This window comes from Phoxinus phoxinus (genome assembly GCF_949152265.1).
Source record: "Phoxinus phoxinus genome assembly, chromosome: 24".
Taxonomy (NCBI): domain Eukaryota; kingdom Metazoa; phylum Chordata; class Actinopteri; order Cypriniformes; family Leuciscidae; genus Phoxinus; species Phoxinus phoxinus.
The window spans coordinates 2,056,967-2,083,205 of record NC_136899.1 but is presented as its reverse complement, the minus strand read 5'-3'; the positions used below and the strand labels follow the sequence as shown (position 1 = coordinate 2,083,205).

At 38.1% G+C, this 26,239-nt stretch overlaps 2 protein-coding genes across 2 annotated transcripts; one reads left to right on the top strand and one right to left on the bottom strand.

Annotated features, from left to right (window-relative positions):
• Positions 1–495: 495 nt before the first annotated feature.
• Positions 496–8,419, bottom strand: LOC306992513 (uncharacterized protein). The gene is made up of 3 exons (XM_079601482.1): positions 7,792–8,419; positions 7,628–7,705; positions 496–2,315 (listed from the first exon to the last, which is right to left on the bottom strand). Exons 1-3 carry the CDS (start codon positions 8,191–8,193, stop codon positions 750–752), a joined length of 2,046 nt encoding a protein of 681 aa, XP_079457608.1. The 5' UTR covers positions 8,194–8,419; the 3' UTR covers positions 496–749.
• Positions 8,420–11,211: 2,792 nt separating this feature from the next.
• Positions 11,212–26,175, top strand: rheb (Ras homolog, mTORC1 binding). Its single transcript, XM_079601480.1, has 8 exons — positions 11,212–11,521; positions 17,921–17,992; positions 19,866–19,933; positions 20,923–21,005; positions 21,929–21,985; positions 22,321–22,368; positions 24,258–24,339; positions 25,309–26,175. Exons 1-8 carry the CDS (start codon positions 11,470–11,472, stop codon positions 25,399–25,401), a joined length of 555 nt encoding a protein of 184 aa, XP_079457606.1. The 5' UTR covers positions 11,212–11,469; the 3' UTR covers positions 25,402–26,175.
• Positions 26,176–26,239: the final 64 nt, after the last annotated feature.

Below are 26,239 nucleotides of genomic sequence, written 5' to 3'. Positions count from 1 at the left end.
CAGAATAACTGAGCATGAAAATAAATGGAATGTCTGCTTACTTGAGTTAGAGATATAAATATTATGTGTACTTTCTTAAAGATGCGCCATGTGTCATGGCATAAATGTTTTGCTAATTCTGTGCTATTTTGTTTATTGATTTTTGATTGGTATTATTGATTTATTTAATTTTTTATTTTTTTCTTATGTTATTCGATTTGCCTTGTGCTTCCTTCTATTTTGATTTTTTTTTTGTGATAACACTATGAATGTGTGGATGATTGTGGTATGAATGCATGGAGAGGTGGGTGGGGGTTTGAAGCTTGTCTTGTCATTTTACTCTGTAATAAAAATAAAAAATAAAAAAAATGATCACATGCACATCATTTTATGATGAATAACAATGTTCTGGCTTTTTTTTTTTTTTTTTGCTTTTACAGTATCACTGCTATTTTTTCAATAATTTCAATATCTTACTGTATAAACAAATATACAGAATTCACAGTAATCACTTTTACATTAGTTAATTTTGCAGATGCAGTTTATTGCAGTTTATGCAGCAACTTACAAATGGAAAATACAAGCAAGTGTGATGATAGAACAAATTTTGATTCATACAATATTCCAATTATGATCAATGATAATATAGCTTAACATCACATGAAGGACATGCTTATGAACGAAGCAGAAATATTTTCAGGATCCTATTTTCAGAGTTTCAGTGTCAGCATCATTTGAGATGAAGCATTATTTGTGATTATTAAAATATTTTAAAATCTAGCAATGTATGACAGAGCTTCTTGTTTTTCTTCTCCTGCTCTCCTCTTGATGTCTTCCAGTATTTCAGCTTTTTCAGGCTCATTTATTTCCTTCAGCTTCTCGATCAGAAAATCAATGTGCTGAAGTGTGTCAAGAGAATCAGTGTTGAGCGTGATCTTCTGCAGAGTTTCCACACAGTGAAAAGCTTCAATCACCAGCTTTATTTTCTCTTTCTCTAATTCTTGCAGTTCTTCTTCCAGCTTCTGGACCAAAGACACACCACCTCCAATTTTGACATCATATTTCTTCTTTAATTCTTCATATGTCCTTTTCTCCTTTCTTGTCTTTGATTCATATATTTTTGCTTCTTTGACGTGTTTGCTGTAGTGGCATTTCTTTCTGCACACTGTACAGTGATTATCTTTCATCACTTCGCACCATGAGAGATCAATGTTGTCCCCCCAGCATCCTGGATAATGACAGTTCTCCTCACAGACGCTGCAGCATGTGGCCTTATAGGCTAAACCAAGATCAATATCAACCTTCTCTTTATATTCCACTTCAACTTCATACTCAAAGTTATTATTTTCTTCTACATCTTTCTTGTTCTTCTCCAGAGCTTCTTGAGTTTGTTTCAGCTCAATTTTCTTTAGTTCTGTCATTTCAACACGTTCTTTTAGATTAGAGACATTTGCCTCTAACTGCTCCCGTTGTTGTAACACATCTTGAGTCATCATCAGGGTTTTTGGTTTTACACTCTCAAGAAACTTGAACAATCCTTCCATTCCTCTAAAACTGCGATTCCATGATTGAATCCGCCTCTGTTCATGATCTTCATCATCATCTTCTTCATATTCTTCATCAGCAGTTTCTGACTGGCAGTTATTAAACAGGAAAAACACTGGCTGATTCTGTTCATTCACGGCACACTTGACTTTAGCCTGTTTAACAGCCTTCAGGACATTTTTAGGTCGAGCTCCATCTGAGTGTGTGAAGAGCAAGATGATGTTTTCAGCAATATCTCTCCCAAATAAAGACTGAACAGAATCAAATATGTACGTCTGTCTGTCAGAGAGTCGATTTTGTTGTACCATAATCACCAGACACACTGCATCTATTTCATGAACACTTTCTTCAGATGTAAATAAACTAAGCAAACTCTTGGCGACCTCTTGATCATTCTCATCTCCACGAGTGTCTCCATATCCTGGTGTGTCGATGATTGTTAGATCAGTTTGACTCTCTTGTGGATAAAACCCATAAACAGTGATGATGGAGGTCTGACTGTGAGCTGATGATCGGTCACTCTGGTCATCTGTGATCTCAAACCAAACCTTGTCTTCTCTCTGAACACCCAACATGTAGTTGATCATCGTGTTGATCAGGGTTGTTTTTCCTGTTCCTGTTTCTCCCACCATCAGAATGGTTTTATGGAGTTTGTTTTTGACTTTCTCTCCAAATGTTATTTTTCTATATGGTTTAGATTCTTCCATTTTCTCTGTCATTTTTTCCAGACGATATCGAGCAGGATTTCCATCTTTAATTATGATGCTTTTCTTGATGAGATCATTTATGTCCTGTAATGTGAAACATAAAAATACATCAATAATTATGGTCATGTGTAAATTATGTACAATGGAATATTTCCTAATTATAAAATTATGAAATGTGCACCAACATCCCTGTTAACAATAAAGGTTCTTTCACATAACCGCTTTTGCTTTTGTGGGTTAGGATTTATATATAAAGCTGTTTCTGAGCAGTACGACCCACAAGTTTGCTTGTGCACAGCACAGCGTGTTTTTATCAGCTACGTCTGCTCGTTAAAGCTAAACCGTTTCTCTCATGATCTTGAGAAATTAATTCACGTTTTTATTTAATTTAATCGAGATTGGACTATTGTAACTCATTATATCTGGGAATTAGTCAGCAAACTATCTTGTTTACAATTTGTCCAAAATGCTACGGCCCGTTTTCTGTGCGAAAAAAAAAGAGAGAGCATATCACCCCGATTCTAAGATCATTGCACTGGTTACCAGTGTGTTACAGAGTAGAATTTAAAGTATTAGTTTGTTTATAAATCTTTAAATGGATTAGCACCAACGTATCTAGTAGAATTATTAATGGAACAAAAGCCTGCAAGGTCTCTACGCTCTTCAAATCAGGCCTTACTGTCTACCCCAAAAGTTTTTTTTTATATAAAGTTTCTCATTATATGTGATTTGTGAGTCTATGTGGACATAGCTCACAAATGAACAACAGCTGTTGTTTTTAATAGTGCTATACAAATAAATTGTCATTGTCATTGTCACACTGAGGTGGTAATGCAGAAATAACCTAAGCAGAGATACACCTCGGGTATGCATTTTTTTCTAATAATTCAACGGCCTAGAGTCAATTATCCCGCTTATAATGCAGTTACCGCGCCTAAAAACTTTGTTTAGGTGATGTATTTCAAGATGTTTGTCAGGTTTTTGTCCTTAAAACACTCGTGTGAAGGACTCATTTATACCACATCGAATCCTAAGCCTCCGATTCTACTTTCAAAATTTTAGACTTGTAACTTTTACTTTTAGAGATTACTCGTATGTGAATTACCCGAGTCTCAACTGTGAGATTCGCCTTCGAGGGTCAGGCCTACCAGTACACAGTACTACCATTCAGCCTGTCACTGGCACCTCATACATTACGAAGTATATAGACGCAGCACTTACCACTGAGACAGCGGGGAGTGCGAGTGTTTAACTACCTCGGCGATTGGCTGATTATAGCTCAATCGAAGGCGCAGTTGATAACTCACAGATCCTGGCTCCTCGGCCATCTAGAATGCCTGGTGTCTCAGGATCAACGCTTCCAAAAGCACACTGTCTCCCAGCCAGATTATTTCTTTCCTGGGCACAGTGATAGACTCTATGTGCCCCTCAAATGATTTCAGAGGATGTTGGGTCTCATGGCCTCAGCATCATCAGTACTCCAGCTAGGACTACTGAACATGTAGTGTTCGCGCGTGGCGATCTGGCCAATTACAAATCAGAGCGAGCCACGGCTGCATCAAAGCCCTGGCTCCCTGGAAAGCGGCCGACTGGTATCAGTCTGGCGTGAGTTTGGGTGTGGTTTCAAAGAGAAAAGTGATCTCGACAGACGCCTCCAACTTAGGTTGGGGGGCCCTTTACGAGGGCAGGCCCATCTTTGGTCTATGGTCAAGCCCAGAGAGGCGCCTACATATAAACTGTCTAGAGATGAGAGCGGTGGCTGTATCACTGAAAGCTTTCCTCCCATATCTAAAAGACCACCATGTCCTGGTCTGGATGGACAACATGACAGTGGTGTCTTACATAAATCGCCAGGATGGTCTCAGATCAAACAACCTGCACATCATGACCAATAATCTCATTCTATGGGCTCAGCACAACCTGCGCTCACTTAGGGTAGAAAAAGGTCCTGATTTGTGGGCCCTCCTTGTATGGCCCCTCAACGGGTACCCGGGTGTCTCCCGGATAGGGTGCTGAAAACCATCACTTAAGCAAGAGCGCCTTCAACTAGGTGCCTCTACGCGTAGAAATGGGTAGTGTTTTCTGGCTGGTGCGCAGCACAGAGCCTGGACCCCTACTTGTGCGAAGTACCAAGTGTACTCGCCTTCTTGCAAGAGCTCTTGGACGCGGGTCACACCCCCTCCACGCTCAAAGTGTATGTGGCGGCCATAACAGCATCTCACACTCTTGTGGCCGGATAACCACTAGGAAGAAACAACCTCATTGTGCACTTCCTTACAGGGGCAACGAGGTTAAACCCTCCCGACCCCCCTCTGTGCCTATCTGGGACCTCTCCAAGGCCCTGGAAGCCATGAAGGGTCCCCCAATCGAGCCGCTTCGGTCTACGGACCTGAAGCCGCTTTCGCTCAAAACCGTTTTTTTACTGGCGCTGGCTTCAGTTAAGCATGTGGGCGATTTACAAGCGCTATCAGTAAGCGCTTCCTGCCTCGAGTCGTCCTTAAGCCAAGGCATGGTTATGTTCCTAAAGTGCTCTCTACTCCGCACAGGTTATTTCGCTGGCAGCTCTTTCCTCGCCAGACGACGAAAAAGACGCGAATTTACTCTGCCCTGTCAGGGCTCTCAGAGTTTATCTGGAACGTTCTGCCTCATTCAGACAGTTGGTACAACTCTTTGTATGCTTTTGCGGCCGCACTAAAGGGCTTGCCGTCACAAAGCAGAGATTATCGTGCTAGATAGTGGACACTATCACGCTGGCTTATGAGTCTAAGGGCCTTAATTGCCACTTAGGCGTCAGAGCTCATTCCACGATAGGTATGGTCTCGTCATGGGCTTGGTCAAGTGGAATACCTATTGAAGATATCTGTACAGCGGCCGGCTGGGCCTCGTCGTCCACATTTATGAGATTGTATAACTTGGAAGTGCCCGCTTTGCAAGCGAGGGTTCTTTTAGTATAAAGCGTAAAATACATCCCCCTAAGCCATAGGGCTCGACACATGTCTGGTTCTGGCCAATTGAACTAAGGTTCTTATATATATTCCCTATATGAAGCTCATCAGGGGACTGGCTTATATTAGGATTCATACTTTATTCTTCTATGAGTCTCAGGCATCTGCCTTGGCTACAGTAAGGAGCGAAGTTAAGCACGCACAGCATTTTGAAGGGATTTCCCATAGCGTAAGCTAGCCATACGCAATACAAGTAGGGTTGTAACGGATTTTTAGATTTTTACGGTATGATAATCGTCTCTATAATATCACGGTATCACGGTTTCACGGTATACGGTATACGGTATTAAACCATCATCGGTATTAAATCATTATTATTATAATCATCATCAGCTACAATGACTCTTAGATGAATGAAACCAGATAGGGTTTTTTGGTTGAACATATGGTTTATTAAACAGAACCATAGATATATACAGATATATAGCCAATGCGACATCTAGTGTATATATCTACTGTATGACAGAACAAGCAGGTTTATAGTATATAAAAAATTTTGCGCTGTATATTAATCGACACGCTCATATAGCGATTTGATTTATTGCACAGCTATATTTTAGATGTATTCATCCATCTATCAAATCGCGCATTTTACGTGACATCTGCGTTATTTTGTAAATTCCCTCAGCAACACGGAAATAATACGGCCTTAAGTTATAAATGGAGCTTTATCTGCAGGGAGGGATGGTGTTCGTGAATGTTGGAGAACATGTTCGACGCATTCCCTCCTTTAACAGCCATTCTTCGTCAACATTTCTGGACACAACTGGATATCCATCTTCAAGGAAAACCCCGCGTTGCGCGTTCGTTGCGTGTTCAAAACACTGCAGATTTTAACTTTTTTGTCAGCGGGGATAGAGATTAGAACATCCAGCCGCTGTCTCAGACATTGTCTCCGCTTCACATGTGGAGTCTAAGCAGTCAAGTGAAAAGAAGTTGCGCAAGGATCGCTTCAGTCGATTAAACCTGGATTCCATAGGCGAGGTATGGGCGATTATAGCCATAAGCCATGCCCATTTTGGCGGGCTCTGACGGGCATTTTGGTGGGTTCACGCGTCTGAGCCGCCTCGCCATAGATTCGTGCAGTTGCCGCAGCACAGCCAATGGCCGCAACACAGCCAATGACCATGCTGACGCTCATCTATGTCTGCTGTGCAGCTGCACTGCGTTTTAAAAATGTGGCTTCAATATTCTCGAGAAAAAGAGTTCTCCCATAGTGTAAGCTAGCCTTATCTCTTATCCCTCATCTCAGGGAACAGAGGTTACAGTACGTTAGTAACCGAGACTATTTCTAGCCCTTGCATTAGCTTTACTATTAGATAAATTTATGGAGATGAGAAACAAAAACCCGCCCTGTACTGCTATGATCAGTTGTTCGGCCGAGCTTTCGATGTTGTTACGAAAAGGCCGAAGCTGATCGGTTGGTTTTTGTCACATGACCTGCGGTGTGTCAATATACACACGGGAAACGGTAAGATCTATTCGCAGTATTTTATTAGGGTAATCCGTACTCACAAAACCAGTCCAGGCAAGGGTCAAACTCCAGAATAGTCAATCCAAACACAAGAACAAAAACAAGAAACCAGCAAACCAGAACCTCGGAAGTGACATGACATGTAACAAGGACTCCGTGACAAACACTGAAACCAACATGGTATATATATACACACAGATACTAACAAGGGACGGCTAACAAGGGAGCTGTGTGCAATGATCAATGAGTGACAGAACAGGATGATGGGAAATGTACTTATGAGTGAATGACACCGTGGGGGAAGAGGACCTCTAGTGGTTACCCAGGGAAACACAAACCAGACACTGTGACACGGTGAGCTTACGGCATTCTGAAAAGTTGAGATGTTCTCATCTTGTCGCGGCATATGCGGGCCTGGAAAAATGTGCTTCCATTTGGAATATAACTGCATTTGAAATAATGAATTTGCACGCGCAAAAAACGCGATAGTGACAGTGTTGTGTCACTAAGTCGTGCCGAAAATTTTTGCCCATGTCAAAAGGGAACTAACCTCCAGTCATCTGGAACGCAACCTTAGAGAGTTATATGAAGACTTCAAAACGTGTAAGCTCAAATACACCAAAACTGCTAACGAAATGCAAACAATAACAGAGTCTCACAGACAACCAAGTTTTGCAAGTGTAACTCCTTCTGAAAAAACTGAGATATTCTTTGAATATGTTTATTTTAGTATGATCATTACATATAAAAATTAAAAAAAAAAAAAAAGTTTAATAAAAATAGTATTTCTCTAGGGAAATGTTATATAGCAAGAAATATTGTTATCACAATACTCAACAACAATATTGCATATCACATATTTTCCCAGTATCGTGCAGCCCTAGTGAATAGCCTAGGTCAAAAGACTCAATCCTCACCTTGGTGTGTTGAACTGTTTTCTCTCCTATAATGTTTTCTTTGTGTTTAGGTTTCTCTTTTAAGAACTTCAGTTCCTCCTAAAATTTAAAGTGAAAATCTATAAGACAGTATGTATTGTACGTAGTAATACAAGCTTTAATCCTCAGAAATAAATCTTTCTTACCTTATATGATGGACCAATTTCACTCATGGGTCTGAAAGTATGATTGGCGTGTGTCTGTGCATATCTGCACACAACACACACAGGGTGTTTGTCCTCCAGACAGAAGAGTTTGAGTTTCTCACTGTGTAAACTGCAGAGTTCTTCAGATCCTGATGAACGACTCTTATATCTCCCCTTCAGGAACGACTCACACAAGTTATTTAACGCCATATTAGGAGGAACAACATTGTTTGATGATATTATTTTACAAACTGGACACTCCAGAGTTTCCTTGCTTCTCCAGAACTGTTGAAGACACTCTTTACAGAAACTATGACCACACGACAGAAGAACAGGAGACTTGAAGATTTCACTGCACACAGGACAATAAAGCTCTTCTGGAAATAAATGTAGTGAAGCCATTTTCACTGTCTGAACTCTAGACTTTACTTTAACTTTCTGAACGATGGTTTAAAAAATGAACAACCACGAGAATCACAAAGATCTGCTGTCTGTTCAGAAACAAACTATTAAAAAAATTATCTTTGTTCTTCATTGATCGCTGATTCCCTTTTCTTCTCTCAATAGCTAAAATAGATAGTCACGTCGTCAAACACGAGGCTGACTCCAGCTCCTTATTCGTCGAACTATTCGTTCCACCTTAAAAATGTTGGATTGTTGTTTACCCCTCCCCCTCGGTGCTTTTGGCCGTATTTCTTAAAGGAACAGAAATACTCATTTAAATAATTCTTAAATTATTCACGAACAACCATCCATCATTTTTAAGGTGGAACGAATAGTTCTACGAATAAGGAGATGGCGAAAAAGGAGCTGGAGTCAGCCTCGTGCCAAACACACATGGGATTGACTTCTTCCTTTATTCTGTATTCAGATGACATTGTACACATTGTTTTTATATTTTGTACAGACATTTATGTAATTTTGTTACAAAATTGTACACCACGTTTTTCTTCTCTGTTCTGTTTGCAAGCATAGATAAATATAAATACAAAAATCAAAAACAAAACATGTGATTTTCCCATAGGTTTTTGGATTATCAAAAGAAAAAAACAAGCTCTGTGATAAACAAAAGTTTATGATACTTTGTAACACAACTTTTTTTATTCATTATATATAAGCAGTTAAAGGGGGGTAATCCTGTAGCAATTTAAACCAGTGGAGGGCAGCAGAGACTGACATTTCACATAAAATAAAACGGTATTGTAAATGATACCTATTCTTTTGATCAAAATCTTTCAAATAGGAGATTAATTTGATCAAAAACTTTGAAGAAAAACGGGCTCATTCCTGAATCTTTTCAGCTCTGTAACTTGGAGAAACTGGATTGAGTTTGTGTCATTTTAAAAAGTCTTTGTATTTTAGTGTAGGCTTACCAGTATAAGCATCGCAAAGCAAAAAAATTCTCCTAGAGTTCTCCTTTAAGGGAATAACATAGTTTAATATGAAAAAAACGGTGGAGTATCCCTTTAAAATGTATGTGATGCCACCAGATACTGATGTAACGAAGGGTGAACCTTATAATGGGGGTGTAAAGATGAATTATAGTGCTCAACCTGTGCAGATATGGCCTTTTATCCCTTACACTCTGAAGGTTTTTTGGTGCTGGTGGTGGTGGTGTTTTTTTTCTTCAATAAATCAATGCTATTGGTCACCCTTTACGTCCCCCTGTCTGTCTGTCTGTCTGTCTGTCTGTCTGTCTGTCTGTCTGTCTGTCTGTTTTACAAACTTAAATAGCCTGTGCATACAGTAGCTAGCAAAATGTCTGTGCACGGCAAAACACACAAAAACATCAAATAACATCAAATAAAACACACAAAAGCGAGTAGAACTGCACAAAATAACAAACAATTTAACAAACAGGCTTTGAATTCAAAAGGCAATGCCAGATCAAAGCCTGTTTGTTACATTGTTTGTTATTTTGCAGTTCTACACACTTTTGTGTGTTTTATTTGAGACAGATGTCTACTTCTAATGACATGTACAAGTGTGAGTATACATTCTCCATTTGATGAAGCGATACATACATTCATTAGTGAATCTAATCCATGACTCTGGCTCTTTACTCCTCTCCTGTCACTGGATATTAATTGGGTATTTGGCCTTTTAAGGTGATTTGATACCATAACAGAATTATAGCCTCTAATACATATAGTAGCCTATATTCACTTTGTTGATAACAAAACAAAGCACAACATGGAAACTAAGCTATAGTTAAAACGGAATGGAAAACCAAAATGGAATGGAAACTTAGCTATAAAAAATTATGCTATTGAATATTTGCATTTGTGCACTTCATTTACACATGTCAACAAAGTTTTTTTTTATTATTAATATGAAGTTGAAATTTTTATCCTTTTTACTAGCAAGCATAATGGAAGTAAATTATGAAAATGATGGACGAAAAGACAAACAAACAGAAAATAAATGGTGATTGATTATTAGTCAGTACTAGGTTCCTCAGTTTTGGAATATAAAAAAAGAAAACATTAGTTTATTTGAAGATTTGACTGACCAGAAGAGGGCAGCAGAGGCTGATATTTCACACAAAGTCAAACTATTGTTAATGATATTAATTTGATCAAAATCTTTAAAATAACGTGGAGATTAACTTGATGACCTTTTGAGAATTAAACTAACTAATTTCTGGTTCTTTTTAATTCTGCAGCTTGTTAATTTTCAGAAGTCGTTGCATTATAGTACAAATCTGCTCTGGTTAACTTTATTAATTAGGCTATTTAATGCACATAATGCATGTATTTGATGACAAGAAAATGTTGAGTCTCAGTGAAGTAGCCTACGGTTATGAGGACGTCAACCTGAAGAACCACTAAAAACATAATTCATCTATTGATAGGCTAATAGGCTACTGATCCTCCTTACTGATGTTTGTGATGTTGTTTTCCTGCCAAAAATGTTGCCACTTTCTGCAGGATGATATCATTGCGAAACTGGATTTTTCTAAAGGGATTGAAGGTAAATGCCTAAATTAAATACCAGTTAAAACGATATTCTCAAGAAAATACGTTTTGTTTTAGATTTTGATTTGTGAAAGAAAAACATCCATTAAATCGTCACGCTAGCCTACTTTATTTTAGAAGTGCAGATAATTTTTTTTTTTGTTATTTAGAAGTTTAAGGGATGAAATAAAAGAGTTAAGTTCAGCAAGAAAAAGAGGAAAGCTTAAAGGAGTCAATGTCATGTGACATTTGAACCCGAGGCGTCGGAGTTGTATCGAGAAAAAATGGGCGTGCCAGATGAAGTCGCGATTCGAGGCTTGTGTTGTTAACGTGAAAATCACGTGACTAATGTGTTTAATCTGGCGTCTCAACATTGACAACTGTCATCCAATCACATTCACAGTTGAGACCCGCTGAGCCAATGGTTGTGCTATTAACAGCGACACGTCCCGCCTCCCAGGGCGGGCTCAACCAATCCAGCGCGCTCATTCTTGCATAATTAACGCAGGTTTGCGGTGGGCAGTGACGCAGAGTCTGAGACTTTCCTCGTAATTTATAAAAAAAAATCGCTTTATTCGCCGGAACGGAGTAATTACTTTATCTTATTCAAGCCTCGCGACGCTGCAACTCTATACCGGATCAAATCCATGTGATTTCGTTTCTTCCAGACAGCACAAGCCCTCTTACATGTGGATATTGATGTGGTAGGGAATAAATAAAGATGCCGCAGCCGAAATCGCGCAAGATCGCCGTCCTGGGCTACAGATCCGTCGGTAAGTGCGCGTTGCGTAGTGCGTTGCGTCTTATGTATCGTTTACATCAGCTTTTGATATTTCCCCGCATGCATGAGATTCGTGCGTGCTCGCGGGAGCTGAATGTCACCCCATGATGCGCGTGCTGCATCCGCATGCATTTAAGCACGAGCTGATGTATGCATGCTTTGTGACATATAACATATTGTAATACATCCTCGTGCATCTAACCACAAACTTAATTAGCCTTTTCTTTACGATTAATGGTGTGTGATGCTGTTCTGCAGATGCATGCAGGCCTCGGTGCAGTGTCAAAGTGCTTTTACTCCCTGTATATTCATTATGGTTCATGCATTTTTTTTTTTTATTCTTCATATCATGAATACATATGTTAACATCTAACAGAGGCGTGTATTCATATATAGTAGCTTCATGACATCTATATAGATGCCATAGGCCACTAAATAGCCTATGACCAGTGACCCTGCCTTCAGTGAAAGGCAGATATATACCCAATGTATACTTGGTATACTAATATAATTAGTTATTACATTATTTCTGAGTCATTCAGTAATTGTGGTGTGATGTGAATGAGTTTGGATGCTGCAGGTTTGTCCAATCAGAGTATTTTCCTCACCGCAGCCGATATATCATCCGATATTTGACCGCTTTGAGATTATCGGCATCTGCCAATAACTGTCATGCTTTTACTCCTCTTAAATCAGCTCCAAATAACACGCTATGTCAACGAATGATGCTTGATTTTAGTTATTTTTGATGATTTTCAGTAAATAATGTGTCAGAATGTTTGATTTCGGTTTGTGTCTACATCTCAGTTACTATAAAAAGCTAATTTATAATAAATTCATGGATAGAACACGGATATGATTTCAAACATGAGTGTTGTGTAATTAATATATTCACTGTTCATTGAGTGTGTCAGAGTAATAATTCACCCACAAATCAGTGTCTGAAAATAACACTTTTTTTTATTACTCAGAGAAAATTGTACTTTCCTCCGCAGATCTCATTTGATTTGATGTTCAGATTGAAAAATTAGAGGTTTTGCATTGTTTTAATGCTCTCGACTATCCAATCAATTGAATATGTGAACTCTCGATTGGGGATTTAGAGTTGAATTAGAGGGGAAGGTTTTCAGTGAAAACACCTTGAAAACTTGGAAGTTATTATGAGTTCAGAAGACTTATTTTTGGAGCTTGACATTGATTATTATTTTGGCCTGGATACTGATGCTCATGGATCTGTGACTCAAAATATCAAACTCTTGATTCTTCCCACTTGAGTTGGATCGTGATCTGGTGGATTTTATTGTGTCACTTGGAGCTCATGTATTCCCTCTGCAATAAGGCGTTTGCACAGAACACGTGTGTGTGTGTGTGTGTGTGTGTGTGTGTGTGTGTGTGTGTGACGATTCCTTGCAGATCACAGTTGAGAGAACATGCCAACATCACATCAGGACACACTTGAGTTACTTCAGCCTATGGGAACAGTTCCTCTCATACATCCATGCTGGTTTCATGAAATCATAACCAAACCTTAGCATGCATATGCACTGCACTTCAACGATTTCAACAATTCAAATCATTGTCACTAATATATAAATTAGTGATGCATCAAAAAATGAGACTAAAAAATAAAGTTTTGTAATAAAATGTGGGTAATTGAACTCTTAATGTTGTTCAGGATGTCGTTTTCTCAAGTAATAAATTAAACCAGTTTAAATTTTGCCAGAATTTTTGTGCTTCATCCATCCATCTATCTATTCATCCACCCATCCATCTATCCAACCATCTATCTATCCACCCATCCATCTATCCAACCACCCACCCACCCATCCATCTATCCATCCATTCATCCACCCATCTATCCATCCACCCCTCCATTCATCCACGCATCCATTTATCCGTCCATCGACCCATCTATCCATCCACCCCTCCATTCATCCACGCATCCATTTATCCGTCCGTCCATCCACCCATCTATCCATCCACCCATTCATCCATCTACCCATTCATCCATCCATCCATCCGGCCATCTATCCATCCATCCACCCATCCATACATCCATCCATCCACCCATTCATCCACCCATCTATCCATCCACCCCTCCATTCATCCACGCATCCATTTATCCGTCCATCCACCCATCTATCCATCCACCCATCCACCCATCTATCCATCCATCCAGCCATCTATCCATCCATCCACCCATCCATTCATCCACCCATCTATCCATACATCCATCCATCCATCCATCTATCCATCCACCCATCCATCCATCCATCCATTTATCCACCCACCCATCTATCATCCATCCATCCATTTATCCATCCACCCACCCATCTATCCATCCACCCATCCATCCATCCATCTATCTATACATCCATCCATCCATCCATCCATCTATCTATACATCCATCCATCTATCCATCCACCCATCTATCCATCCATCCACCCATCCATCCATCCATCTATCTATACTTCCATCCATCCATCTATCCATCCACCCATCCATCCATCCATCCATTTATCCACCCACCCATCCATCCATTTATCCATCCACCCACCCATCTATCCATCCACCCATCCATCCATCTATCCATCCACCCACCCATCTATCCATCCACCCATCCATCCATCCATCCATTTATCCACCCACCCATCCATCCATTTATCCATCCACCCACCCATCTATCCATCCACCCATCCATCCATCTATCCATCCACCCACCCATCTATCCATCCACCCATCCATCCATCTATCCATCCACCCGTTAATTCATCCATCCATCCATCTATCCATCCACCCGTTAATTCATCCATCCATCCATTCATTTTCTCAAACTGTTTTTGAGTCTGACACGCCAAAACTTAATGCAGAAAAAATCTGATGTAGATCTGGACTAATATTGAAAATGTTTAATGAAAGCATGGAGGAGAAATAAATGTATGTTTTCTATTTGATGATTTAATGAAGCTGTCAGCTCTCATAAGGTTCATCTCAGGCCTCAATATGGCAGATGCATGTGAACTTTATATAACATGACGTGTGTTTTGACCTCCAGTTTCAACTCGATTCAGCCGTCAGTTCTGCGTTCGTGTCAGTTCTGGTGTTCAGCTCAGTATCTGGCAATGCTATGCCGTAACCTTCACTAGCCAATGCTAATGAAAACCTCTGAGTTTTATTCTAATGATGCAGTCAAGTCTTGGCAGTCTGATTAAATAAACTCTCTAATTTTGATTTCCTAAAGCAATTGAATTTCTTTTCGAGCAGAAAGTCTTTAAATCCGCCTGTTGTTGGGTTTGTACAGTATTGCTCTCTCATTACAGACTCAGCGCTGTGCGTTGGAGGATCTCTGCGTGTCCACTTCACTGGCCACTGACTAAACGCCGTCCGCCCACATCTGGGCTGTGTTTGCGGGGTCACGCGCCGGCCGATCGGAACTATATGTTCCTGATGCGCTTGCTCCGGTTTCAGGGTCTATTTATAGAGCTGATGAGGAAGGATGCTTGAAATCTGATGCGCTTCCATTAAAATGGAGAGAATCAGGACTGGAGCTCTCTAATGGCTTTACAGTCGAGAAGTGCTTGTAATGAACAACTGAAAATAAACCAATGGAATAGATGTGGAACTCAGACTGGTTAAAAGTTCATTTATATTCCTGGTCTCATTGTGAATGATTCATCAGGGATGTTTTTCTAACAAAAATAAATGTTCGGTTTTTGTCAGTCTCTGAAATAGGGCTGTAAACGATTAATCGCAATTAATCGAATCCAAAATAAAAGTTTGTGTTTACATAATATAGGCTATGTGTGTGTATTGTGTATAATTATAAATACACACACATGCATGTATATATTTAAGGTGTTATTTATATATAAAATAGTTCTATTTATATATAATATAAATCATATAAAAATATATATGCAGTATATAAATGCAAATATTTCTCAAATATATACATGCATGTGTGTGTATTTATATATACAAAATAATTATACACAATACACACGCATAGCCTATATTATGTAAACACAAACTTTTATTTTGGATTTGATTAATCACAATTAATTAATTACAGCCCTACTCTAAAACGACTTTTGATGTCATCAATCGCTTACTTTTTAAACCCTCAAACCTTTTTTTTTGTTTTCATTCTGCCGTAGACATTTTAGGGACAAATTTTGAAGGACTTATTTTGTTAGATGGACCCAAAGAAAAAATATCATAAAGTACATTTAAAGAATAATTTTATAAGAGTTGTATAAACAAAATGTACTCTTTTTTTTTTTTTTCTAGGTTGAATTATATAAAATGTTTGTATTTAATGTATTGTGTGAAACTGATATGGCTATACATTTAAATTAGAGCTGACAATAAATTAATTTTTAATCACGATTAATCAGACACTTGTGAAATTAAGCATACACTATTTATCTTGTTTAACGTGTTCATTTTGTCATCATTTGCTGCTATATTCAGCAGAACCATCAGACTGAAGGTGATTCTCACAAAATGAATTACTGCAAGCTTTTCTCAAGGAAAATGTAGGTGTCTTTGCAAAAAAAGGACACTTGGAGAACCCAAAAGGACACTAAATAACCAAATGATATAAGGAATACACATGCAGATGCCAAAAAATAACCTAACCTGACTGCATTTACCACACAGATGCATTCAGAATCACTAAACACAGTAACATACACACGACAGATAAAACATGATCCTGAATGTGTGTGGAAACAGTGTGAATGACTGTAGTGAAATGTGTTTGTGCATAAATACAATGTGTGATCAGTGCGTCGAGAGCGCACATACACGGTTAGTTTCGCTTGTTTGTTTTGACTCGTGTTCTTACTGTACGACTACTGTACGTCACTGCAATCCTCTTCACCTTGATCACAATCCTCATCCATCAAAACTCTACTAGAGAGGCGCTGGTTTGCATTTCACATGCTTCAGTAATTTCACGAGTTCACACTTACATATAATTTGAAGGGGTAAAGTTTAATGCGTATTTGGCGTGCTGTCCGGAGGGAGGGCGTCGAGCTCGGAGTTCGGCCCGAACCCAGGGTACTCCCCCCTATGTAAGTGTTTAGTACTAGAAGCGTGGAGAAGGGGTGGTGGAGGGATGCTGCAAAACTGTCAATGGGTTGAGGTGAGACTGCTGAGTGTATATATACCTCTTACCATTGATTGATGAGTGCTCTCCACTTGCGTTAATTATCTGAACGTGCTTCTCCCGAACCTTGTTAATAAAACAATTTATTTGCATATAATTTTGAATTAATCGCATGCATTACTGTTAACAGCCCTAATTTAATTACATCCATTCACTTTTAAATATATTGATAGGAGAAGTCATAACACCCAATATGGCGGCTGTAGCCCCGCCTTACATTTAAACGAGCCATTTACCTTTAGAGTGTGAGAGGCTGTTATTTTGTATCATTTGAGCTGAAGAGACTCAGTTGCTACAATGTTGCGTTTTATTTCTGATTCGGAATGTTACTATACTGTTACAAGTATTGACAAACTTGTTACATTTTCTGAATCTTGCCTTTGGTTGTTCCCCATTATCTGTTGAGTGGAATGACTTTAGGAACGCCTGCTTTTCACAATCCAGTTTATTCCTGATGGATACAATATGAATCTGAACATTCAACTGTTTGGATGTTCCATTTGAATGATCGCACACACTTCTGTTCTTCAAAGAGCTGCGCTTCCATTCCGGACTGTCCCGGTGTTCCTGTGGACTTTTCCCGGTGAATGAGAGCTCGCATTTACAAATGCTGGATGCAGAGAGGAACTCGCCGTTGTTATAGCAACAGGCTCCAGGGCAAATCTGCCCACACACTCATTCTGTGTGTGTGTGTGTGTGTGAATGTGAATGTCCTGCGTTACTACCACTATGCCAGTTTCATCACAAACGCTCTTTGCAATGGGAATGTGTTTAATGGTGATGCATTCACATGCAGAGATCCAGTTTTTGAGGGAATCACATTAAATCAGTCAAGAACCAGTCTAGGTCACGATTTACCCCGAAATCAAAAGGATAAGTAATATTTTGCGTGAAGAAATCTAAAAAATATGTTTAGCATTGATATTTTCTTCATCTATTAAGAAATTGTGTGTGAGATATGAAGTTTAATTTGGCATTATGATAATGATTTCTGCATCATTGTGTCAGTCTCTTTAGCATGAATCTAATATATGCGTGTTACTATGCATGTATTCTGTGAGCTGGTCATGCATTACATAACTGAAGAAAACTACACTCACTTTACATGTAATGTGTTAATGCATGTTACTAGTGTGACGTTCACAGTCTCTCGTGATCTGAAGGTAAAGATCCTCTTTCACACTCTCTGACTTTGTTCTCGTGTTTCTGTGTTTCAGGGAAATCCTCCTTGACAATACAGTTTGTGGAAGGCCAGTTTGTCGACTCCTACGACCCCACTATTGAAAACAGTAAGTCAATCACATCACAACCACTGCATGATGATGATAATAATGTAGGGTTGGGAATTGAAATTTAATCTGTGAAGTGATAAATGACCATAGATGAGATATATATATATATATATATATGGCACGTGGAAGGATAATCACAGAATGGTTTGTCGGATTGCGATAACACGGGTTAAAATCTCACTTTAATAGTATTTTTAGCACTTAACTTATAAAACAGACTATGATTTCCTCAAAATGTACGTCCGTATGCAAGTTTGAGGAACTTTATTTATATTAAATACATACACCTCTTTAGATATTGTCACGTGCCAGTGATGATCCCATTGGTTGCGACCCCTTGCTCTACTACAAATGACTCATGAATCAGTTCTTCATAATGACTCAGATGATTCTAAAACGATTCACTCACTGAATCATTCGGGCTGATTACACAACATCTGACTCACTGAACCGCACGTCTGACTCAATATGTGTGCACTTAAGACTTACTGAGTTGTTCATATGACTCAAAACATGTAGTGTAAGTTATGCAAAGTAATGCAACATATACACTCTAAAAAATGCTTGGTTGTTTTAACCCAATTTTGGGTAAAATATGGATCAAAAATGCAATTTTTAAAATGTAACCCAATGGCTGGGTTTGTCCATATTTGACCCAAAATTGGGTTAAAACAACCCAGCATTTTTTAGAGTGTATGTTGCACATTGTGGCTGATTTGGACTAAAACTATGATTCGCCTTTAATGGCTTGTTTTTGCATCCAGTCTAGTTTGGACAGTGTTTGCTTGTTGGTAAACTGAATATATTGACCGTATGTTGACCTCCTGTCGTGTGTGTGTGTGTGTATAAACGCTGGTTTTCTGTATTCTCCTCTCATCTGGCTGTATGACACATAACTGTTGGCAGGAGGATGTGAACTCTGGAGGAAAGCCATGTGTGTGTGTGTGTGTGTGTGTGTGTGTGTGTCTTTAGTTGTGTGTTACATGAATGGCAGGCGGTATAGATGCAAACGCATGTGACTCCCTCGAGCAGCTTCAGTGTTTCTGCTGCTGACTCCAGACTCAGTGGAGACACACACACACCAGCATGAACTGCTTCTGCTCTCGTCACTGTGACTTTCAGGAGCCGCTTAAGGAGACCAGATGTTGTCTTATTAGATTATGATGAGATATTTTTAAAGGGGCGGTTCATAAGATGTCCCTCAGTGGAACAGTGAGTGAACTCACGGGGGCGGGGCTTGAGTCGTGTGGGTGTGGCTTTTCTCTGCGGTGACTCCGCCCCCACAGTATTCTTTGCTTGTGTTTTTAAGGGTCTGTAACACATCGTTTTTGCATGTTTCGTTTTGGTTCATTTAAAAAAAAAATCTTAATAGTTTTAAATCAAATAAAACATACCTTCCCTTATATCATAATAACATTTATTTAAATACATTATGGAATATCTAAAATAACATATATTTGCCAACATTCCAAAAAAATAAATAAAGGTATTATTATTTGTGTGCTTTTTCAACACTGATAATGATCATAAATGTTTCTTGAGCATCAAATCATCATATTATACTGATTTCTGAAGGATCATGTGACACTGAAGACTGGAGTAATGATGCTGAAAATTCTGATTTGATCACAGGAATAAATTACATTTATTATATTCACATAGAAAATAGCTATTTTAAATTGTGATGATATTTCATATTTTTTCCTGTATTTTGATCATGTAAAGGCAGCATTGGTGAGCTAAAACACGACCCCAGACGTTTGAGCAGTAGTTTATGTTTATTCACACGATTATGTGATTAATGATGGCGTATTGATAGCAGCTGCTGACGTCTGCAAACTCTCATCCGGTGTTTTATTTCTCTCCGCAGCGTTTACGAAGATGATCACAGTGAACGGTCAGGAGTATCACCTGCAGCTGGTGGACACGGCTGGACAGGTGAGAGCGGCGTTACTCACACACACGTCTTTACATATAAACCAGTCCAGTCCAGTTGACCAACAGGAAAACTGCAGGAATCTCAATACACATTTTGATACCATTAACGTAAATGAAAATTAGAAATGTTGCCTTGCCAACTAACTGAGATAAAGTGAAGTACTACAAAACATTTACATTTATTTATTGATGATTATTTATTTATTTTGTATTGAAAACATGTCATGAATCTACGGAAGAGGACCAAGCAATAATAAAAAAATAAAACCATCTCGAGATTAAAGTCATTATAATGCGAGATTACATTTCGACATTACATGTTTCGAGAATAAAATCGTGTTTCGAGAAAAAACTCGTAAAATTTCGAGAAAAAAGTCGAAATACAATCTTGAGAATAAACTCATTAAATATCGAAAATAAAGTCGTTGTGTTTGGAGAAAAAAGTCGAAATACAATCTTGTACACAAACGTGTGGAATTTTCGACGGAGACGCTTGGGAAGACGACTGGCCCAAATAATGCACTCTGGCATATGGACAGCTATGATAAATTAAAACCGTATGGCATTGCCATTAATGGCTGTATGGATGGTTACAGTCGTTACATTCTGTACACAACCAACAACGATCCTAAAGTAATAGCCAGTTACTTCATAAAAACAGTGCATAGGAGGGTGTCCCGAGAGGATCCGCGCGGACCGAAAATGGTATTGTGGCAGCAATGCAAAGGTTTTTAAGAAGTAACCATGGAGACAGTTTTGCAATTTAACGATTCTCGAAATTTAACGAGTTTAATCTCGCATTATAATGACTTTAATCTTGAGATGTTTTTTATTTTTTTTATTATTGCTTGGCCCTAATCCTCTTCCGTATGAATCATTAATTTTTATTTTTTTATTTTTTTTTAAGTTATAATAAAAACATCATTGCATGAATAATTCATTTTTGAATGCATCATCTCTGAAGTGTGTTTTGAATCTCCCTCTTTCAGGACGAATACTCAATTTTCCCACAGACGTACTCCATAGATATCAACGGTTACATTCTGGTGTATTCAGTCACGTCAAATAAAAGGTACGTGTGCAGATGATTATTCCTGATGGCTTTATAAACTCTCAGATGAACAACAACAAGTCTTTGAGAATGATTTCAATGTTTCGATTTTCTTGCACCCTCATATTTTCAATAGTTGTATCTCGACCAAATATTGTCCTATCCTAACAAACCACACATCAATGGAAAGGTTATTTATTCAGCTTTCAGATTATGTATAAATCTCAATTTCAAAAAGTTGACTGGTTTTGTGGTCCAGGGTCACATATAGTCTCTTTAATGTGAAGATGAAATGTGTCCGTCTGTCAGAATCCAGTGTATGAATAAAACATTAAGTCTCATTTAGTTGATCTCTCCTCGTCAGACGCTACTGTGATTATTAAATCATAACCTGTACTCGAGGAACTGTTTCAACTAGTCCTTAATAGCGTTAAAAATAGCTTTTATTTTTAGTAAAGATGGTAAAGCGTTTTTATGTTTGTTCATGATTATCTTCGTCTCTGGATATTAGATGAGGTTAATTAAATTATAATGTCTGCCTCTCTTTGACTTACACCCCATAACCAGTTATTAAATATAACCATCCAGCCTTCAAATCGTGAAGCAGTGCTGACGGTCTTTGCGTTTTATAATCTGAATATGTAAATGAATGTGTTTCCATAAGTCCTTCATTATAAAGTGTTTAAATTCAGCCGCCGGGAGGTTTGAAGCCCGAGGACATGACGTGACTGTAATCAAGAGTCGTTTTATGAATAATGTTTTAGGAAGATGATTGTGCCACAAGTTTTATTGCTTTATGAATAATGCAATAAATCACTAGATCATTTAGTGATTTTATTCTGTGATTAATCACTTCTGCCTGAATTAATCTCATTTTTAAGTTAAAATCATCTGCAAGATTTCAGAAATCCCAATTCTGATCCGTCTCTCCCTCTTCTCTGCAGTTTTGAAGTAGTAAAAGTTATCCATGAAAAACTGTTGGATATGGTGGGAAAAGTGCAGTAAGTATGTTTAGTTTTTAATTCCGCATTTGCAAAGTGTAGTTCATTACTGAGACTGTTGATAATGAAGGTTATTGTGTTGATTTAAGGAGTTGTGTTGATGATTAATAACTATTTTAAAGTCAACATGAATCATTTTACTTCCATAATGTGATGAAAAACATGATATTTCACAAGAATGAATACGGGAGTGATTAATCTCGATGAATCATTCATAATAAATCTGTATTATGAATATTAATGTGATCAGTTTTGACTGTAACGATGAATTATCAGCAGAATTAATTTGCATGTTATAAATGTTCAACATTAATGCCGCAATGTCCTTTTCCTAGAGTACCCATAATGCTGGTGGGCAATAAGAAAGACCTTCACATGGAACGGTACGTCACGCGAGCCTATTTTAGCATGAAGCGCGTTTGATTAATGAAAGCATGTGATATTCTGTTCCTGATACTGTACGTCACATGATGATGATGATGATGATGATGATGATGAGGATGTTCTGCAGTTCAGACGCAGATGCTCTGACCTAATTCAAAGGCACATTAATCTTTCTGCAAAGAAACTATAATAACCCTGAAGTCAGGCGTCGTCAGAAGAGAGACTCTCCAGCATACTTTTTAAAAGACCATTTATTATATAAATAATGTACTTTAAAAGAATATAATCAGATGTCAATCATATCTGGACTCAATTTTCCCAGTTTTGATATGAATGTTACAGACACTGATGACTTATTCTTCATGATATTAGCGCAGTCGGTCATCACTAGTGCTAGTGCTCATATTGATGTGATGAAGTATTCAACTTTTCCACTAATATGATCTCTTGTGAGCAGTATTTCAGACAATAGTTGACCGGGAATAGAGAGGAAACGGTTTGCAGGATGTGATGTAATCCGTGTAAATTCCCCTCGTTGACTCCTGAGGCGGTGGAATAAACCGCTGTCAACATCCTTTACGTGTTTCCTTCATAACGCGAGCGTAATCTGAGCCTCGGGAGGAGTGATGGATCCTACCGCTACACACACATTAGAGGAAGCGTGTGTGAATCTCGTGTTGCGTTCGTGATCTGCAGTGTGTGTGTCGATCCTGTGAGCGCCAGGGATCCGCTTTAAATGGATAGTTTACTTTAAAGTGAAAATTCTGTCATCATATGTTCACCCTCAAGTTGTTTCAAACCTGTATGAATTTCTTTCTTCTGTTGAACACAAAGGAAGATATTTAGAAGAATTTCTGGGTCCCATTGACTTCCATAGTATATATTTTTTCCTACTATTGAAGTCAATGGGAACCAGAAACTGTCTGGTTACTGACATTCTTCTAAATATCTTCCTTTGTGTTCAGCAGAAGAAAGAAATTCGTACAGGTTTGAAACAACTTGAGGGTGAATCATTCATGTTCACGTCTCATTCATGATTTTTTTTTTTTTAACAAGGCTGTACAATTATTAATCTCAATTAATCGCATCCAAAATAAATGTGTTAATATATGTGTGTGTACTGTGTATAATTATTTTGTATATATACACACACATGTATGTATTTAAGAAAGCACATGTATACATATCATATTTAAGAAATATTTTCATGTGTGTATATACTATATATATTTATACATAATTAATATTATATATAAATATTTTATATATTTAGGTAAAACCGGAAAAATTAGAATATGGTGCAAAAGTTCATTTATTTCAGTAATTCAACTAAAAAGGTGAAACTAATATATTATATAGACTCATTACATGCAAAGTGAGATATTTTAAGCCTTTATTTGTTATAATTGTGATGATTATGGCTTACAGCTTATGAAAACCTTTTCACAATATTCAAATTTTGAATTTGGGGTTTTCATATCTGTAAGCCATCATCAAAATTATAACAAATAAAGGCTTGAAATATCTCACTTTGCATGTAATGAGTCTATATAATATATTAGTTTCACCTTTTAAGTTGTAAATTAAAATAAATTAACTTTTGCACGATTTTCTAATTTTTCCAGTTTCACCTGTATAAATAACTTTTATTTCTTAAATATATACATGTATGCGTGTGTATTCAAATACAAAATAATTATCCACAGTACATAAACATATATTATGTAAACAAACTTTTATTTTGGATGCGATTAATCGTAGCTGAATCGTTCTCTTCTGGCTAAAATAAAGGTTCAATAAATAAAATGTCAAATGAGTGCAGATTTGCTTGTGCGCTGTAATGTATAACGTGTATTTTAAGCTGTAGATGTGTTCATGTGTCTCTCAGTGTCATCAGTTGTGAAGAAGGCAAAGCTTTGGCAGAATCGTGGAACGCAGCGTTCATGGAGTCCTCAGCCAAAGAGAATCAGGTAATGATGCGTTTCCTGTCCTGCAGAGGAAGTGCTGCGTCTGCTGATGACTTCAGCGTTACTCTCAGAAGTCCAGCATTGATCTGCACTCTCTCTAATGCTCAATAATGTTTTATCCTGCAGTCAGTCTGCATGCATTACTGAATTACTCACTCCATCTCTGATCCACTCTCATCAGTTCCTCTTATTATTCAGTCTCCTGTCGTCTGTCAGATCTCGAGATGCTCTTCCGGTAGTTTTCTACCTGAAAACACACTCAAAAATATATATTTAGACCTATATTTAATTGAAAAATCCATTCGCATTACGAACAAACTTATTGCAATGCATATTTGTCAATGAAACGGGTCTTATTTCTTCAAAAGTACTAATAAACATAGGCCTAATAATAACCAGGTTAATATTATTATCAATAAATCTAACTGAATATTGCGTATTCCACAGCTAGACATATTTTAGCCATGTTCATACTTTGGAACTAAAAAACGTACCGGTAATTGTTTTCACAAGGAACATATTTTAATAAATGCATTTCGAAATGTTTAGAAATTTTGTTGAATTTAAAGATGCAAATAGTTAATAATAAACTATCCCATTATTTTCATGTTTGAGTGACAGACAAATATGAATATGAGTTAAATAATCAGAGATTATGTCATTGTTTGCTGCTGTTTTATTATATTGCTACATTTATATTTGCTTTTATGCTATTATTTTCCTTTGAGATATTTTGCTTAAAAATGTGTAGCTGTTTAATGAATTTTAAATTAATTTGTTGGTCTATTGGTGAACATGAACCAATCTGCCACACACATAAAGAGACGTGTGTGTGTGTGTGTGTGTGTGTGTGTGTGTGTGTGTGTGTGTGTGTGTGTGTGTGTGTGTGTGTGTGTGTGTGTGTGTGTGTGTGTGTGTGTGTGTGTGTGTGTGTGTGTGTGTGTGTGTGTGTGTGTGTGTGTGTGTGTGTAGACGGCGGTGGAGGTGTTTAAGAGGATAATTCTGGAAGCAGAGAAGATGGATGGTGGCGCTCCACAGGGCCGGACGCCCTGCTCGATGATGTAGATAAACCCCGCCCTCTTCCCACGCTGACCCCGCCCCTCCCGCCCTGGCCCCGCCCCCTCTCCCGCAGTCTGCCCCGCCCACCGGAGAACGAGCACAAACTTTTCTAGCAAAGCATGTTTGTTTCAGGCTGGTGTTTGGGCTTCACTGAGCTTCTGTGCTTCGGTCTAGTTTACGGTTAAGACGCGGTTAGCTGTAGGATTAACTGATCTGAACAGGGTTAAAGACTCTTAATATGAAATGTTTGCTAGAAAAGTCTGTTTATAGAGCCCTCCTGCACCACAGCACTGGACACTGGGATATCCCTCTACTTGAAGTGGCTAACTGCCTGTTTTCCTGCATTGACATTTTCTTTTGAACCTTTTTTTATACTTCATTTAATTTAATTTTTATTAAGTTGTGATATTTGTATTTATTTTATTTTTTATTATTTCTGTGACATACATGAATAACACACACACACACACACCCTCTGCTTCATGTCCATTTTGCGTCTTCAGCCTTATGTTTTCATTCAGCTCTTCTCTACCTCTCATGTTCCTCTCTGTCCCGAACCCTTTGGAATTTGTATATTGTGTTTCTTAAACGGTAATTATGGCCAATAAAGTTGGCAGCATTCATTCAGTAGTGAATGTTGTTGGACTTTTTTTGATTGTAATCATTAAACGCAGCATTTTGTTTCACTATCACTGGAGTCGCTTGCTGTGATTTACACAAAAACACAATTAATAACACAAATGAGTATGCAGTTTCAAATGAGTATTTATTTTCTTAATCATTAATACAAATTGACTTTTTAGATGCCAAAAATTGTTGCAATTAAAAACAGTGCAACATATTT

What these genes read in the sequence shown, in the direction of transcription:
- rheb (XM_079601480.1), top strand. Translation starts at nt 11,470, where the DNA reads ATGCCGCAGCCGAAATCGCGCAAGATCGCCGTCCTGGGCTACAGATCC. An exon ending in CGACCCCACTATTGAAAACA is followed by an intron (nt 17,993 to 19,865) that starts GTAAGTCAATCA and finishes TTCTCTCCGCAG; the next exon opens with CGTTTACGAAGATGATCACA. An exon ending in TCAGTCACGTCAAATAAAAG is followed by an intron (nt 21,006 to 21,928) that starts GTACGTGTGCAG and finishes TCTTCTCTGCAG; the next exon opens with TTTTGAAGTAGTAAAAGTTA.
- LOC306992513 (XM_079601482.1), bottom strand. Translation starts at nt 8,193, where the DNA reads ATGGCTTCACTACATTTATTTCCAGAAGAGCTTTATTGTCCTGTGTGC. An exon ending in AAATTGGTCCATCATATAAG is followed by an intron (nt 7,706 to 7,791) that starts GTAAGAAAGATT and finishes TTTAAATTTTAG; the next exon opens with GAGGAACTGAAGTTCTTAAA. An exon ending in AAACAGTTCAACACACCAAG is followed by an intron (nt 2,316 to 7,627) that starts GTGAGGATTGAG and finishes TTCACATTACAG; the next exon opens with GACATAAATGATCTCATCAA.